General features: G+C 41.0%; 1 protein-coding gene across 1 annotated transcript in view; it reads left to right on the top strand.

Annotated features, from left to right (window-relative positions):
* The window catches only part of LOC139759811 (cell adhesion molecule Dscam1-like), a 167,038-nt gene that overhangs the window by 75,132 nt on the left and 76,036 nt on the right, over window positions 1-15,870 (top strand). Inside the window, exons 16-19 of the mRNA XM_071682291.1 lie at window positions 434-591; window positions 4,797-4,814; window positions 9,857-9,955; window positions 11,800-11,985. Coding sequence (XP_071538392.1) covers window positions 434-591; window positions 4,797-4,814; window positions 9,857-9,955; window positions 11,800-11,985 — 461 coding nt within the window. The remainder of the gene's footprint in view (window positions 1-433; window positions 592-4,796; window positions 4,815-9,856; window positions 9,956-11,799; window positions 11,986-15,870) is intronic.

Here is a 15,870-nt window from a genome sequence, read left to right as displayed (position 1 = left end):
CCATGTACACCAATTATTCCCTCAACAGCCACATTACTCACCTTTGCGTTCAAATCACCCATCACTATAAGCCGATCTCGTGCATCAAAACTGCTAATACTCACTCAGTTACTCCCAAAACACTTGCCTCTCATGATCTTTCTTCTCATGCCAAGGTGCATATGCACCAATAATCACCCATCTCTCTCCATCCACTTTCAGTTTTACCCATATCGGTCTATGTGTGTGTGTGTGTGTGTGTGTGTGTGTGTGTGTGTGTGTGTGTGTGTGTGTGTGGTAATAAGGTTCACAGCAAATATATGGAAACTTCTTAGGTAGATGACTATTAGAGACAAAATCGTAACTTCCCTTAACCAATACAGTCAGATCAATGATAATCTCAGTAACAATAATTTCTACTTGTGATCTACATCATCGCTCTGGCGCCCGGCAGCGGGAAGGCCATCCAGCCGAGACGGAGTCGGGTGAAGGAGTACCCAGATGGGAGCCTCCTGGTGAGCGACGTCAAGGCACGGGATGCCGGTAACTACACCTGCACCACCACCAACCTCCACGGGTCAGACTCCATCACATACCCAGTGAACGTGCAAGGTAAGGCACCACCTCCATCCCTCCGCCTTCTACCCTCCTACGTCCTTCTTGTTTTCTTACTGTTAAGAAATTATTATGTGTGTTAAACGTTCAACGTGCGGTGTGTGTCCATCACCCTTATGAATAAGAAAGACAAGAAATTTGCTTAGATTACAGCCCAGTTATTCTCACGCTATTCTAAACAAAATAACGGATAAGAATAACAAAATGAGATATTTTCAAAGAAATTTGCGAGATTTTTTTACGGTGTTTGCGCTTAGAATAACAGCATTTACCAACTGTATGATTCTCTGGTGTTGGATGGAGTTGACATCACCGGTCAAGGAGTGTTAGATGGCTCTCAGGACCATCTTGACCGACATCAAAATGATGGGATCCACCTGATCTTTTCTTAGGCTCCCTAAACCAGGTTCTGTTTGGACTCATTCCTGCAACATTCGCGGTCTAAAATCCAAATTCTTCCCCGCGGAACACCATTTTCCTGATCTCTTTGAAAAAAAACTGTCCAAATCCAGTCACCAACATCTGCCAACAGTGCTGTGTCATCACCAAACAGCAACTGACTCACTTCCCAGGCCCTATCGTCCCCCCTCCCGCCCCCATACACACACACACACACACACACACACACACACACACACACACACGGACTTTATATTCTCCCCAGTTTTCAAGAATCTCCCTTTCACCCCCTCACCACCCCATCCATAAGCAAATTAAACAACCATATGGACATCACACACTCCTATCGTGGACCAGCCTTCACTTGCAACCATTCACTCTCCTCTCTTCCTACTTGTACACATGCCTTAAACCCTTCATAAAACCTTCTGACTCTTTCTAGCAACTTACCTTCTGACCATATATTCTTAAGACCTTCCATAGAGTATCTCTATCAGCCCTATCATATGCCTTCTCTAGATCTATGAATGCCACATACAAATCCATCTATTCATCTAAGTATTTCTCACACACATTCCTTAAGGTAAACACATCATCCACACATCCTCAGCCGCTTCTGAAAACACACTGCTCCTTCCGAGTCTGATTCACCCTCGCATTCATTACCTTCCTATACAACTTACCAGGTAAACTCAGCAAACTTGTACCTCACTAGTCTGAACACTCATCTTTATCCCCTTGCGTTTATACAATGGCACTACACATGCATTCTGTCAAGCCTCTGGCACCTCAACATGATCCATACACACAATGAAAATCCTAACTAAGCTATCATCAACATAGTCGTTCCCTTTCTTAATAAACTCAACTGCACTTCTACTCCAGTCACTCTGCCACGTAAAACATCTGTCCATTAGTTCGTATCCATCACTTCAAGTGAAATCAGACATAACCCTTCTAAAGTCGCTACTTTGTTCGAGATTATCGAAGCCATTGGTGATCCAACTGATGCTTATTTTTGTATTAGATCACCGCTTAATCTTTTCTTTCCTAAGCTGAATATATTCTAGTCGTTTAGTCGGCTTTCATATAATCTGTATCTCAGTCTGGGAATTATCTTGGCAGGTCGTCTGTACACTCTCTCCATTCTGTCTATATTTCTCTTCAAGTAGGGTAAACCAAAACTGAACACAATATGCAAGAAGTGCAAGCATCAGTGACTTATAAAGAGTAGGGATTATTTCCGGAGACTCTCAGTCAAAAGCCCTACCTATAAATCCAAGAATTTAGTTTGCCCTTTTTATCGCTTTTTGCTGTGCTTACTTGGGTTTAGGTCACCAGATATAAAACAATTACAAACAAGGTTTCTCTCTTTCTCATATACCTTCTGTATCTCAAACGAATTCATACTGTAGCTTACCTTTACATATTTATTCCCAATATGTAAAACTTAGCACTTATCCTTATCAGAATCAGAATCTATATGCCACCTGAGAGCCCAGTTCATCAATTTGTTTACGTCAATTTGGAGACGCAAACGCTCGATTTTTGTTGCAGATTTATTTCTCATTGCAGGGTCGTCTGTAAATGTGCGTAACCTTACACTGCAGCACATTGTCAATATGAATAATGTATATGAGAAAGAGAACCGGTCCTAAGACTGATGTCTGTGGCACGTCATTTGTTACGTCCAGCCATTCAGAAGCTCAGCCAGTATCACTACTCTATTTACGGACGGTCAGTCAATTTCTTCACCATCGGAGTGCAGCAACAAAAATCGAGCGTTTGCGTCTCCAAATTGACGTAGACAAATTGATAGACTGGGCTCTTCGATGGCATAAGAATTTCTAATTCTGACTTAATTTTAGTGAGTGACCACTGATGTGGATATCTATCGAACTCTTTTTGAAAATCTAGATAGATGACATCAACTTTTTCATTTCATTCTATGCGTAGGCTGCATCATTAAAGAAATCGAGCACATTTGTTACATATGGATAATATCGTCAAAAAAACCTTCTTAAGAATCGTCTATTAAGTGGTGGTCCTCTAAATGGTTAAAATTCATCCTAATAGATGGTTTCTATAAGTTTTCAACTGCAGACATTAAGCTAATAGGACATTAACTTCGGAGCAGTGCTATATTAACCTGTTTGAATATCGGAGTTACATTAACAAACTTCCATTCCACTGGAACATTTTACATAGCAATCTCATCTTTCGCCTCTTTGATTATCCTGAAATGAAGCTTATCTGGATCTGCCGTTTTATTCACTTTAATTCCATTTAGCGCTGGTAGTGTATCTTCATGATTTCTGTCAATATGTCGCAAAACGTTTTCTCCTACCAGTGGAATGAAAATGAGCTGTGTCTTCAGCTGCAAATGCAGATGTAATAAATATTATCTAAAATCTCTACCGTGGATTTGTTGCCTTGAAGCATTTTCGTAATTGATACACCAGGTGACTGGGGTCATAACTTTTCCTTCTGGCGTACCTATAAAACTTTTTAGGATTGCTTTTGCTAGTTTTAGCAACATACGCTTCATACTGACGTTTACTATGACGTAGAAATTTCTTAGTTTCTGTAAGCAAATCTACGCTATTTACTTAATCATCTGAGTTTTTTCCTTTCTTTTCTTTTCTTTTGCTACTTTCTTGGAGAACATGCACTTCTTTGTTATCGTACCTCCACTTTGGAAAAGACCGTCTGCTATGGATTGGCACAAATATTCCTTCAACTAGTTTGAAAGTTTTGCTGAAGCTTTTCAAATCTTTGTCCACATCGCTTTCATTAGGGATATCACCTCAGATTTGCCTGTCGAGAGCACTACAAAGGTCATTGAAACCTGCAAATCAAAAAACTATTTTTTCATGACTTTCTTGTTGATCATCATTAACTTGTACTGTTGAAAATTACCTAAAAAGTAATTTGCCAGTGACTGAGGATTTTGGAATGGTATCTACTAGACCCGGGAACCGAAAACTCATTCATCCATATCGACAGCTTATGATTAACTGCACCGACAAAATTAATTACAGGTCATATAGAGGATAATCTTGTTTGTGGGTTTTCACGAAACCATACATGTAAGGCAAATCAGGAGTGACAGATGAAAATGATTTCATCAGGTGAGGTTTGTTTCTCAACAGCGATTTCATAGTCGAGTTGAAATATTGGTTAGTTAAGGCTGTGTCATCACCCATTAGTTCTCTGAGTTTTCAGTGCAAGCACGTTTGTGGCCTAGTATAATCATTTTCAACTGTCATGGATAAGTTTCACATTCACATCAGAATTTAAGATAAATAATGAGAAATGATAGGTGGATAGACAGAGATAAAAGATAGTGGAGTTTGTGCTGATAATGGAAGGCTTGGGAAATACTAGATGGTTGAAGACTTCAGCAAGTGGGAGATGGAATGTCGGCAGAGCATTGGTTGGTTAACGCAGTAAATATTCAAACATGAAACACTGGATGTAAACACTTTGTTGACTGTTTGATGGAATATTTGAATTCACTTTTGCCACTTCTTTCACCATCAAAAAAAACAATCACACTTAGCCCAGTTTAGTTTAATCAGAATAGAACAAGTTGCTTTACCTCTGCCAAAAACACGCAACGCCTCTAACTGACTGCACAATCTAGGATTAATGGTAATTTTGATAAGTGTACATTATCATGTCAAACGAAGAAATTTAGTTGATTGTATTATTCAATAATGTTTGTGTTTTGCCATTATTAATGTTAACAGATGTTTACAGACTGACATACGATGATGTGTCTCCATATCCTTTGCATGCAGCATCAAGGGACCAAGGAGGTAAGTCAGGCACATATATAATATATATATATATATATATATATATATATATATATATATATATATATATATATATATATATATATATGGAAATGGTGAAGACCTTGTAGGTTTGTGTGCTGAAAAAGTACTGATGATTGGGAATACCTGTTTTAAAAAGAGAGTGTACGTATGTAAGTAGAAGAGATGGCCAGAGATCGTTAATGGATTACGTGTTGATTGATAGGTGCGTGAAAGAGAGACTTTTGGATATTAATGTGCTGAGGAGTGCAGCTGGAGGGATGTCTGATCATTGTCTTGTGGAGGCGAAGGTGAAGATTTGTAGAGGTTTTCAGAAAAGAAGAGAGAATGTTGGGGTGAAGAGAGTGGTGAGAGTAAGTGAGCTTGGGAAGGAGACTTGTGTGAAGAAGTACCAGAGAGACTGAGTGCAGAATGGAGAAAGGTGAGCGCAAAGGACGTAAGGGGAGTGGGAGAGGAATGGGATGTATTTAGGGAAGCAGTGATGGCTTGCGCAAAAGATGCTTGTGGCATGAGAAGCGTGGGAGGTGGGCAGATTAGAAAATGTAGTGAGTGGTGGGATGAAGAAGTAAGATTATTAGTGAAAGAGATGAGAGAGGCATTTGGACGAGTTTTGCAGGGAAATAGTGCAAATGAGTGGGAGATGTATAAAAGAAAGAGGCAGGAGGTCAAGCGAAAGGTGCAGGAGGTGAAATAGAGGGCAAATGAGAGTTGGGGTGAGAGAGTGTCATTAGATTTTAGTGAGAGTAAAGAAATGTTTTGGAAAGAGGCAAATAAAGTGCGTAAGACAAGAGAACAAATGGGAACATCGGTGAAGGAGGCTAATGGGGAGGTAATAACAAGTAGTGGTGATGTGAGTATTTTGAAGGTTTGTTGAATGTTTTAGATAATAGAGTGGCATTTATAGGGTGCTTTAGTCGAGGTGGTGTGCGCAGTGAGAGGGTTAGGGTGAATGATTTGGCAGACAGAGAAGAGGTAGTGAAAGCTTTGCAAAAGATTAAAGCTGGCAAGGCGGCGGGTTTGGATGGTATTGCAGTGGAATTTGTTAAAAAGATGGTAACTTTCTTGTTGACTGGTTGGTAAGGATATCTAATGTATGTATGGCTCATGGTGAGGTGCCTGAGGATTGGTGGAATGCGTGCATAGTGCCATTGTACAAAGGCAAAGGGGATAAAGGTGAGTGCTCAAATTACAGAGGTATAAGTTTGTTGAGTATTCCTGGGAAATTATATGGGAGGGTATTGATTGAGAAGGTGAAGGCATGTGCAGAGCATCAGATTGGGGAAGAGCAGTGTGATTTCAGAAGTGGTAGAGGATGTGTGGATCAGGTGTTTGCTTTGAAGAATGTATGTGAGAAATACTTAGAGAAACAAATGGATTTATATGTAGCATTTATGGATCTGGAGAAGGCATATGATAGAGTTGATAGAGATGCTCTTTGGAAGGTATTACGAATATATGGCGTGGGAGGCAAGTTGCTCGAAGAAGTGACCAGTTTTATCGAATATGTACAGCATGTGTATGAGTAGGAAGAGAGGAAAGTGATTGGTTCTCAGTTAATGTCAGTTTGTGGCAGGGGTGCGTGATGTCTCCATGGTTGTTTGATTTGTTTATGGATGTGGTTGTTAGGGAGGTGGATGCATGAGTTTTGGAGAGAGCAGCAAGTATGCAGTCTGTTGTGGATGAGAGGGCTTGGGAAGTGAGTCAGTTGTTGTTCGCTGATGATACAGCACTGGTGGCTGACTCCGGCGAGAAACTGCAGAAGCTGGTGACTGAGTTTAGTAAAGTGTGTGAAAGAAGAAAGCTGAGAGTAAATGTGAATAAGAGCAAAGTTATTAGGTACAGCAAGGTTAAGGGACTAGTTAATTAGGGGGTAAGTTTGATTGGAGAGAAACTGGAGGAAGTGAAGTGTTTTAGATATCTAGGAGTGGATTTGACAAAGGATGGAACCATGGAAGCGGAAGTAAATCATATGTTTGGGGAGGACGCGAAAGTTCTGGGAGCGTTGAAAAATGTGTGGAAGACGAGAACATTATCTGGGAAAGCAAAAATGGGTATGTTTGAAGGAATAATGGTTCCAGCAACATTCTATGATTGCAAGGAGTGGGCTATAGATAGGGTTGTGCGGAGGAGGGTGGATGTGTTGGAAATGAGATGTTTGAGGACAATATGTGGTGTGAGGTGGTTTGATCGAATAAGTAATGAAATGGTAAGAGAGATGTGTGGTAATAAAAAGAGTGTGGTTGAGAAAGCAGAAGAAGGTGTTTTGAGATGGTTTGGTCACATGGAGAGAATGAGTGAGGAAAGATTGTCAAAAGAGGATATATGTGTCAGAGGTGGAGGGAACGACTAGAAGTGGGAGACCAAATTGGAGGTGGAAGGATGGAGAGAAAAAGATTTTGAGCGATCGGGGCCTGAACATGCAAGAAGGTGAATGGCGTGCAAGGAATAGAGTGAATTGGAACGATGTGGTATACTGGGGTCGACGTCCTGTCAATGGATTGAACCAGGGCATGTGAAGCGTCTGGGGCAAACCATGGAAAGTTTTGTGGGACCTGGATGTGGGAATGGAGCTGTGGTTTCGATGCATTATATATGAAAGCTAGAAACTGAGTGTGAATGAATGTGGACTTTGTTGTCTTTTCCAAGCGCTACCTCGCGCTGATGCGGGGGGAGGGGGTTGTCATTTCATGTGTGGCGGGGTGGTGACGGAAATGAATAAAGGCAGCAAGTATGAATTATGTACATGTGTATATATGTATATGTCCGTGTATGTATATATAGGTATACGTTGAAATGTATAGGTGTGTATATGTGCGTATGTGGACGTGTATGTATATATGTGTGTACCTGGGTGGGTTGGGCCATTCTTTCGCTTGTTTCCTTGCGCTACCTCGCTAACTCGGGAGACAGCGACAAAGTATAATATATATATATATATATATATATATATATATATATATATATATATATATATATATATATAGGCAATTCTCAACGGCCACAACATTTTTCGCCACAGGATTCAAGTGAATTTTAAACAGCAAGACACTACCGCCTACCTTGCTTCTCGTATCGCTATCACACAGAGATAACTCTGGAACTGCGTGTTAGTCTAGAAAGTCTCTATTGTTCATATCTAACTAAGATTAGCAAGTAGCCAACGTTTCATAATTACCTTCTGACGCTGTTGTTTCTTACTAGGAAATTTAATTGCGTATATTCGGAGCGATAGCATAACGTATCCTGAGAGGAGACTAAGACCCATTTCGATGAGTGCTTGCGAAGGAGAATGGGTCTGCTACAAACAGGATGCGTTTTTCTACTAAAACGCACTTGTACATCACTGAGGAACCTACTTTATAAACATATCAGACTACATGTGGAACTGTTGCCGCAAGTGTATGAACTCAACTCCTTCCTGAAAAGAAAGGTTCACTAGTCTGTTATTCAGACTGAACGTTGTTCTAAAGGCGTCCCCAGTGCCGATCCTGGAAAGAACTGGAATCATTGTGTCAGTAATCTTGTCTCGGAAGCGTCGAATAAGCCAGCTTTACTTCTCCAACAGCTCCCCCCCGATCTCTCCTCCATTAAAGCGTTAGCACCTACACGACAAAGAACAGGTGTGTTATCGTTAATATCACCATGAACCTCCTCTACAGCGTCGGCAACATCATCTACCTAGGCACCGGGAAAACAAAACGTTTGACGGCGTGAACGATTCCGAGCGCAGAATTCCTCCAGCTGTTCTCGAATCATAGAGTCACCGATGAGCTTTACTTCGTGTCCCTTATCCTCGATATCATCCATTATCGGCAGCAAAGGTAAACGTTTGTAGGATTTCGCACCTCTCCTCACTACCTACAAGGGTCGGCTTTCCCGGTCGCGAGAAGTATTACTTTGGGGTGTTTTAACACCCACAGCGCTACTGCCCGACGGTTATGGCTCACTCCCTGATTCTCTCAGTAAGTTGGACACAACGATGTCCAAAAGGAGATACTTGTGTGTTAGAACTGTTATCAGAAGCTGCAGTCCAGCTTTTCCTCCAGGTTCCGTCTGGCCACACAAAACCAGCAAAGCAAAGACATCGCAGAATTATCGTAAAAGTGAACGCCAAACGTGCCACTGCACACAGAACACTGCTGACCTGCTAGCATCCTGTAATAGGAAGGGGTATTTCATGTTACCACAAATAAGGCTGAGTGAAATACGTGATCTACGGTCACCGAATATTTCATCTTGTGTACACCAAGTCTCTTACGCTTCAGGAACCCGAGTCTCTTTTGCGGTGCCATGTTTCCTCAAAACACGTAACCTGAACGTGTAAATTTCCCACTTCTTCTTTGTTCACATTACAATATATTGCATTTTTCAACACTTCAGTATTAAAAAAAAAGTAGGTGGCTAAAGAATTGTCTATATTCTTAAATATCATATATCACTTTAGGATTCATTTTCCTTAAGTAGCTTAAAGTCGGTAATGAGGGTTTGCGAAGTGTCATACTCGACCATCTTCCCACTCGGTGGTGTTTCCAATACGGCAAAATTTAGAACTATAACTGACATCTGGTGCCAATATGTAATAACCCTATTGTTAATAATGCCAGGAACTAATGGCGTGGCTCCTAAAGTAACCTCCAGAGTAGTGCCAAACTTCAACGAAGGCGCCATCATAGTGGCTTGCTGTAACTGTACTGGCAGGTCTGCAGTGTTTCCCGCTCACCAGGACCTGAGGAGGTAATCAGTGTTGTCGTAGCGGGCCAACGCTGAACGATGTTGCCTCTCCGCTTAGCGTTAAAGTATCGTGCGATAAGCGACATAACGAAAAGCCGGGTTATCCCCACAGAGCCCAAGAGTGAGAGCTGTCCCTCACCAGTGATGAGGTATGAGTTGTTGACCTTCGTCCTCCCCGGGTCAGTACGGATGCCACACATTGCTGAGACTAAAGTGTTACCATTACTGATGCTAAGGCTGAGACTAACAGTGTTACCATTACTGATGCTAAGGTTTAGCGTTGCCCACAGTGCCGCCGTCGCCGCCGCTGGCGTATGTGTCTGACGTCACGTCCACGACGCTCACCGTCCGCTGGCGGTCCACCGACTCGGGCGCCGCTCCTGTGCTGGGTAAGTAACACCTGACTGAGGCTGTGCCTCTGCTGTGTTACATTTGTTTACTGTTAATGTTGCAATATGCAGGTCTGTACTGAGTCATTATGTTCCTTATGTGTGAATTACTGTGTTCCCTAGTAATATATTACTGTGTGCCTTGGGTAATGCATAATTAGCTTCCTTAGTAATGCATTGCTGCTTAATTCATAAACTAATCATATCATATTAGAGTTTACCTCATTATGTATGTTTTTGCGCCCCAGTAATGCATTAGTCTACCTCACTATGTATCATTGTGTATCTCAGTCATGCATTACTGTCTATCTTGATGATGCTCTACTTTCTACAAGTTAGGCTTCATCATGTCGTAGATGTATCGAGTAGGAGTAGTGAGTGCTGGACAGGACATGTTGCGCGTCACATGCGTAACAACATAAGGGAAAACATAAAGGCGTGTTTTCCAAATGGTTTAGTGTTAGTCGGCGATATAAACTTTCATGTGTTATAAAGGTTTTGATGAGATCAGGGAAGTGGTTAGTGAACTATAAGAGTATGGTTTGATGAGATCAGGGAAGTGGTCATTGTGTTAGGAGCGTATGGTTTTGATGAGATGAGGGAAGTGGTCATTGTGTTAGGAGCGTATGGTTTTGATGAGATGAGGGAAGTGGTCATTGTGTTAGGAGCGTATGGTTTTGATGAGATCAGGGAAGTGGTCAGTGTGTTATAAAAGTATAGTTTTGATGAGATCAGGGAAGTGGTCAATGTGTTATTAGCGTATGGTTTTGATGAGATCAGGGAAGTAGTTATTGTGTTATAAGCGTATGGTTTTGATGAGATCAGGGAAGTAGTTATTGTGTTATAAGCGTATGGTTTTGATGAGATCAGGGAAGTAGTTATTGTGTTATAAGCGTATGGTTTTGATGATATCAGGGAAGTAGTTATTATGTTATAAGCGTATGGTTTTGATGAGATCAGGGAAGTAGTTATTGTGTTATAAGCGTATTATTTTGATGAGATCAGGGAAGTAGTCAGTGTGTTATAAGCGTATGGTTTTGATGAGATCAGGGAAGTGGTCAGTGTGTTATAAAAGTATAGTTTTGATGAGATCAGGGAAGTAGTCAGTGTGTTACGAGCGTAAGTAAAGTCAGAGCAGGTTTGCTACAAGTGTAAAATGTTGTGGACGGAAAGCAGATATCAGTATAAATATCTGATGTTTGTAAATGAAAATGAGGTATAAGCATGTTATAAGAGTATGTTGTTGGTGAATGAAGAAGTGTTATAAGCATACAATATAAACATTAGCGTATGTTATCGGGAAGACATAGACGGTATCAGTGATTTAGAGGCTTAGTTTGTTGATGCTGCTGAGTAAAGTACAGCAGGTGTTTGTGAGTCAGACAAGCAGACATCACTGGAGGAGGCAGGTAAGGTGTGTGGCTGACGTATATTTCTACCTAACTTCTGACATCATCCATAATGTGTGTAGGAATGGTTGTCCTCATATTGCTCAGAGAACGCGCGCTCACTTCTTGCAAGAAATTTTTGATGATTCTACATTAGAAATGGGAATCATCATCTAGAGAGAGATATGCTTTATACATCACAATAGTCACTTTTTCCGTATGAAAGTCTTTTAATTACATTATGCATCCCTTGTGAACTTCCTGGTCTGTAGTTAGAGAAGAAAAGAGCAGAGCACAATAGCGTAATATCTTATCTTTGTTATTTATTATGTAAGATAGAGATAAACAAGGAAAGCTAGATTCAGTAAGATACAACAGACATCAGGCAAATGTTCTGCATTGCTCAGGAAGAGAGACAGTGATCACATAAGATCATATGGTTGTATTCCCCGCTAGGCTACTACCTGTACGAGAAGCGAGAATTCGGCGAGTGGCGGCGCGTGGAGGTGCCCGCCGACGCCGACTCCTACACCCTGACGGGGCTGCAGTGTGGGACCCGCTATCAGGTGTACGTCAGCGCCTACAACCACGTCGGGGCGTCCCAGCCTAGCGAGGCCATCCCTACTAAGACCCTTGGACGAGGTAACCTAACCTAATGTCTCATAGATCTCTCTCTAGTTCTCTAGTCTCCATGTTCCGTTCACTCGACCAGACCAGCCACCATGAACGCCCCTTTTTGATCTTCAAAACATTCACTGGCCATCCATGGTCGCTGTGTCTTTACTGCCATACATAGTGACCTCTTGATAATAACCAGCATGAAACTGGCTACTAGTGTTTGTGCTTAGGCTTCTGTAGATATCAATGGTTGTTTTTGCGACCTGGATATATATAACCATAGATAATGTGACATGGATATATAGCCATAGATACTGTGAGTTGGATATATATAACCGTGAATATTGTGAGTTGGATATATAACCATAGATACTGTGACCTTGATATATAACCATAGATACTGTGATCTTCATATATAACCAACAGTTTCCACGTAAGCAGTTATGGGAATGTATAAATATGTGTACACACAGTACTGATTGGTGTGTAAGCAATTATAACACCATGCGGGCAAGTACTCATTAAATAACCTAGGGGAGAAATGTGTGGCCATTAACAACAAATCGTGGTGGGTGAGGATGTGTGGCCACGAACAACGAGTCATGGTTGGGTTAGGATGTGTGGCCGCTAACGATGATTCATAAGTGGGTGAGGATATTTGGCTACTGATAATGAATGATTTTTGTGGAGGATGTGTGGCCCTTAACGATGAATCATATGAGAATGAGGATATTTGACTGCTAAAAATGAATCACAGATGGTTGAGGATGTGTGGCCCTTAACGATACATCATATGAGAATGAGGATATTTGACTGCTAAAAATGAATCACAGATGGTTGAGGATGTGTTGCCACCTAATAATGAATCATAGTTGGGTAAGGATGTATGGCCACTAACAGAGAAACACTTGAGGGTGAAGATATATGGCCACCCTAAGTGAACGCGGAAAGGCTGAGGATGTGCAGCCACTAACAGTGAAATATTAAAGTGGATGGCCACCAGCAGTGAATGCTGAGGGCGTATACCTGCTAATAACGAATCATGTAAAGGTGCATTACCATCAACAATGCATGATGAAAAGCTGTGGGTGTGTGGCCACTAAGCATAGATCATGAGAAGCTGAAGGGTTGTGATTAGAGACAATGAATCACTAAAAGATGACGTATGTGGCCACTAACAGTGAATTTTAAAATGTTAAAGGCATATGGCCATTGAATATGGATCACAAGAAGGTGAGAATCTACAACCACTAGCAATGATTCATTAAGAGGTGGGTGCGTATGGCAACTAATAAAGAATAGTGAGAGGGGGGAAAAATTATATCCAGCAACTGATGATGAATTATGAAAAGATGTGTGGTCGCCAGTAGTGAATCGTGAGTGTGAGATGTGGAACACCGAAAGTGATCATAATGAGAGGATGTTTGTAATAATGTCCAGTAAGAAACTCTTTGGCCACTAACAGTAAGTCAAGAGGAATGATATCATGTATCCAGTGTTTGTGAATCGTAACATGATATTATGTATCCAGTGTTTGTGAATCGTAACATGATATTATGTATCCAGTGTTTGTGAATCGTAACATGATATTACGTATCCAGTGTTTGTGAATCGTAACATGATATTATGTATCCAGTGTTTGTGAATCGTAACATGATATTATGTATCCAGTGTTTGTGAATCGTAACATGATATTATGTATCCAGTGTTTGTGAATCGTAACATGATATTACGTATCCAGTGTTTGTGAATCGTAACATGATATTATGTAGCCAGTGTTTGTGAATCGTAACATGATATTACGTATCCAGTGTTTGTGAATCGTAACATGATATTATGTATCCAGTGTTTGTGAATCGTAACATGATATTATGTATCCAGTGTTTGTGAATCGTAACATGATATTATGTAGCCAGTGTTTGTGAATCGTAACATGATATTATGTATCCAGTGTTTGTGAATCGTAACATGATATTATGTATCCAGTGTTTGTGAATCGTAACATGATATTACGTATCCAGTGTTTGTGACTCGTAACATGATATTATGTAGCCAGTGTTTGTGAATCGTAACATGATATTATGTATCCAGTGTTTGTGAATCGTAACATGATATTATGTAGCCAGTGTTTGTGAATCGTAACATGATATTATGTATCCAGTGTTTGTGAATCGTAACATGATATTATGTATCCAGTGTTTGTGAATCGTAACATGATATTACGTATCCAGTGTTTGTGACTCGTAACATGATATTATGTAGCCAGTGTTTGTGACTCGTAACGTGATATTATGTAGCCAGTGTTTGTGAATCGTAACATGATATTACGTATCCAGTGTTTGTGACTCGTAACATGATATTATGTAGCCAGTGTTTGTGACTCGTAACGTGATATTATGTAGCCAGTGTTTGTGAATCGTAACATGATATTATGTATCCAGTGTTTGTGAATTGTAACATGATATTACGTATCCAGTGTTTGTGAATCGTAACATGATATTATGTATCCAGTGTTTGTGAATCGTAACATGATATTATGTATCCAGTGTTTGTGAATCGTAACATGATATTACGTATCCAGTGTTTGTGACTCGTAACATGATATTATGTATCCAGTGTTTGTGACTCGTAACATGATATTATGTATCCAGTGTTTGTGACTCGTAACGTGATATTATGTAGCCAGTGTTTGTGAATCGTAACATGATATTATGTATCCAGTGTTTGTGAATCGTAACGTGATATTATGTATCCAGTGTTTGTGAATCGTAACATGATATTACGTATCCAGTGTTTGTGAATCGTAACGTGATATTATGTATCCAGTGTTTGTGAATCGTAACATGATTAGAGTGTTTGGTCACTACTACGAAACTGTGATGAAGTGGGTGTATGTCATCATTAACTACTAGTGGTGAGGTGAGGTGTGACATATAACAGTGAGCCATGAGAGGAAGTGTGATCACTAGTCACGAGAAAGCGAAGTTGTGTGGCCACTAACAGTGATTCATGAGAGGTTGTGTGGCCACTAACAGTGATTCATGAGAGGCTGTGTGGCCACTAACAGTGATTTATGAGAGGCTGTGTGGCCACTAACAGTGATTCATGAGAGGTTGTGTGGCCACTAACAGTGATTTATGAGAGGCTGTGTGGCCACTAACAGTGATTCATGAGAGGTTGTGTGGCCACTAACAGTGATTTATAAGAGGCTGTGTGGCCACTAACAGTGATTCATGAGAGGTTGTGTGGCCACTAACAGTGATTTATGAGAGGCTGTGTGGCCACTAACAGTGATTCATGAGAGGTTGTGTGGCCACTAACAGTGATTCATGAGAGGCTGTGTGGCCACTAACAGTGATTCATGAGAGGTTGTGTGGCCACTAACAGTGATTTATGAGAGGCTGTGTGGCCACTAACAGTGATTCATGAGAGGTTGTGGGGCCACTAACAGTGATTCATGAGAGGTTGTGTGGCAACTAACAGTGATTCATGAGAGGTTGTGTGGCCACTAACAGTGATTCATGAGAGGTTGTGTGGCCACTAACAGTGATTCATGAGAGGTTGTGTGGCCACTGACAGTGATTCATGAGAGGTTGTGTGGCCACTAACAGTGATTCATGAGAGGTTGTGTGGCCACTAACAGTGATTCATGAGAGGTTGCGTGGCCACTAAAGATGATTCATGAGAGGCTGGTGTGGTGGGCAACGAACATTTAGTTATGTGAGAGATGTGAGGATGTGTGGCTGCTGATGAATCATGAGAGGGGTGGCTTGTGTTGCAAATGAATAGTGAATCACGAAACATTGAGAGTATATGTGCTCGATCAATGACTCACAAGAGAGCAGCCATGTGTGGCCACTGATGATGAAGCGCTAGTGGTTGGGGGTTCTATGGCCACTAACACTGAAT

Source organism: Panulirus ornatus, chromosome 34 (genome assembly GCF_036320965.1).
Source record: "Panulirus ornatus isolate Po-2019 chromosome 34, ASM3632096v1, whole genome shotgun sequence".
Lineage (NCBI taxonomy): Eukaryota > Metazoa > Arthropoda > Malacostraca > Decapoda > Palinuridae > Panulirus > Panulirus ornatus.
The sequence above is the reverse complement of the archived record's forward strand: the minus strand, read 5'-3'. Positions and strand labels throughout refer to the sequence as shown.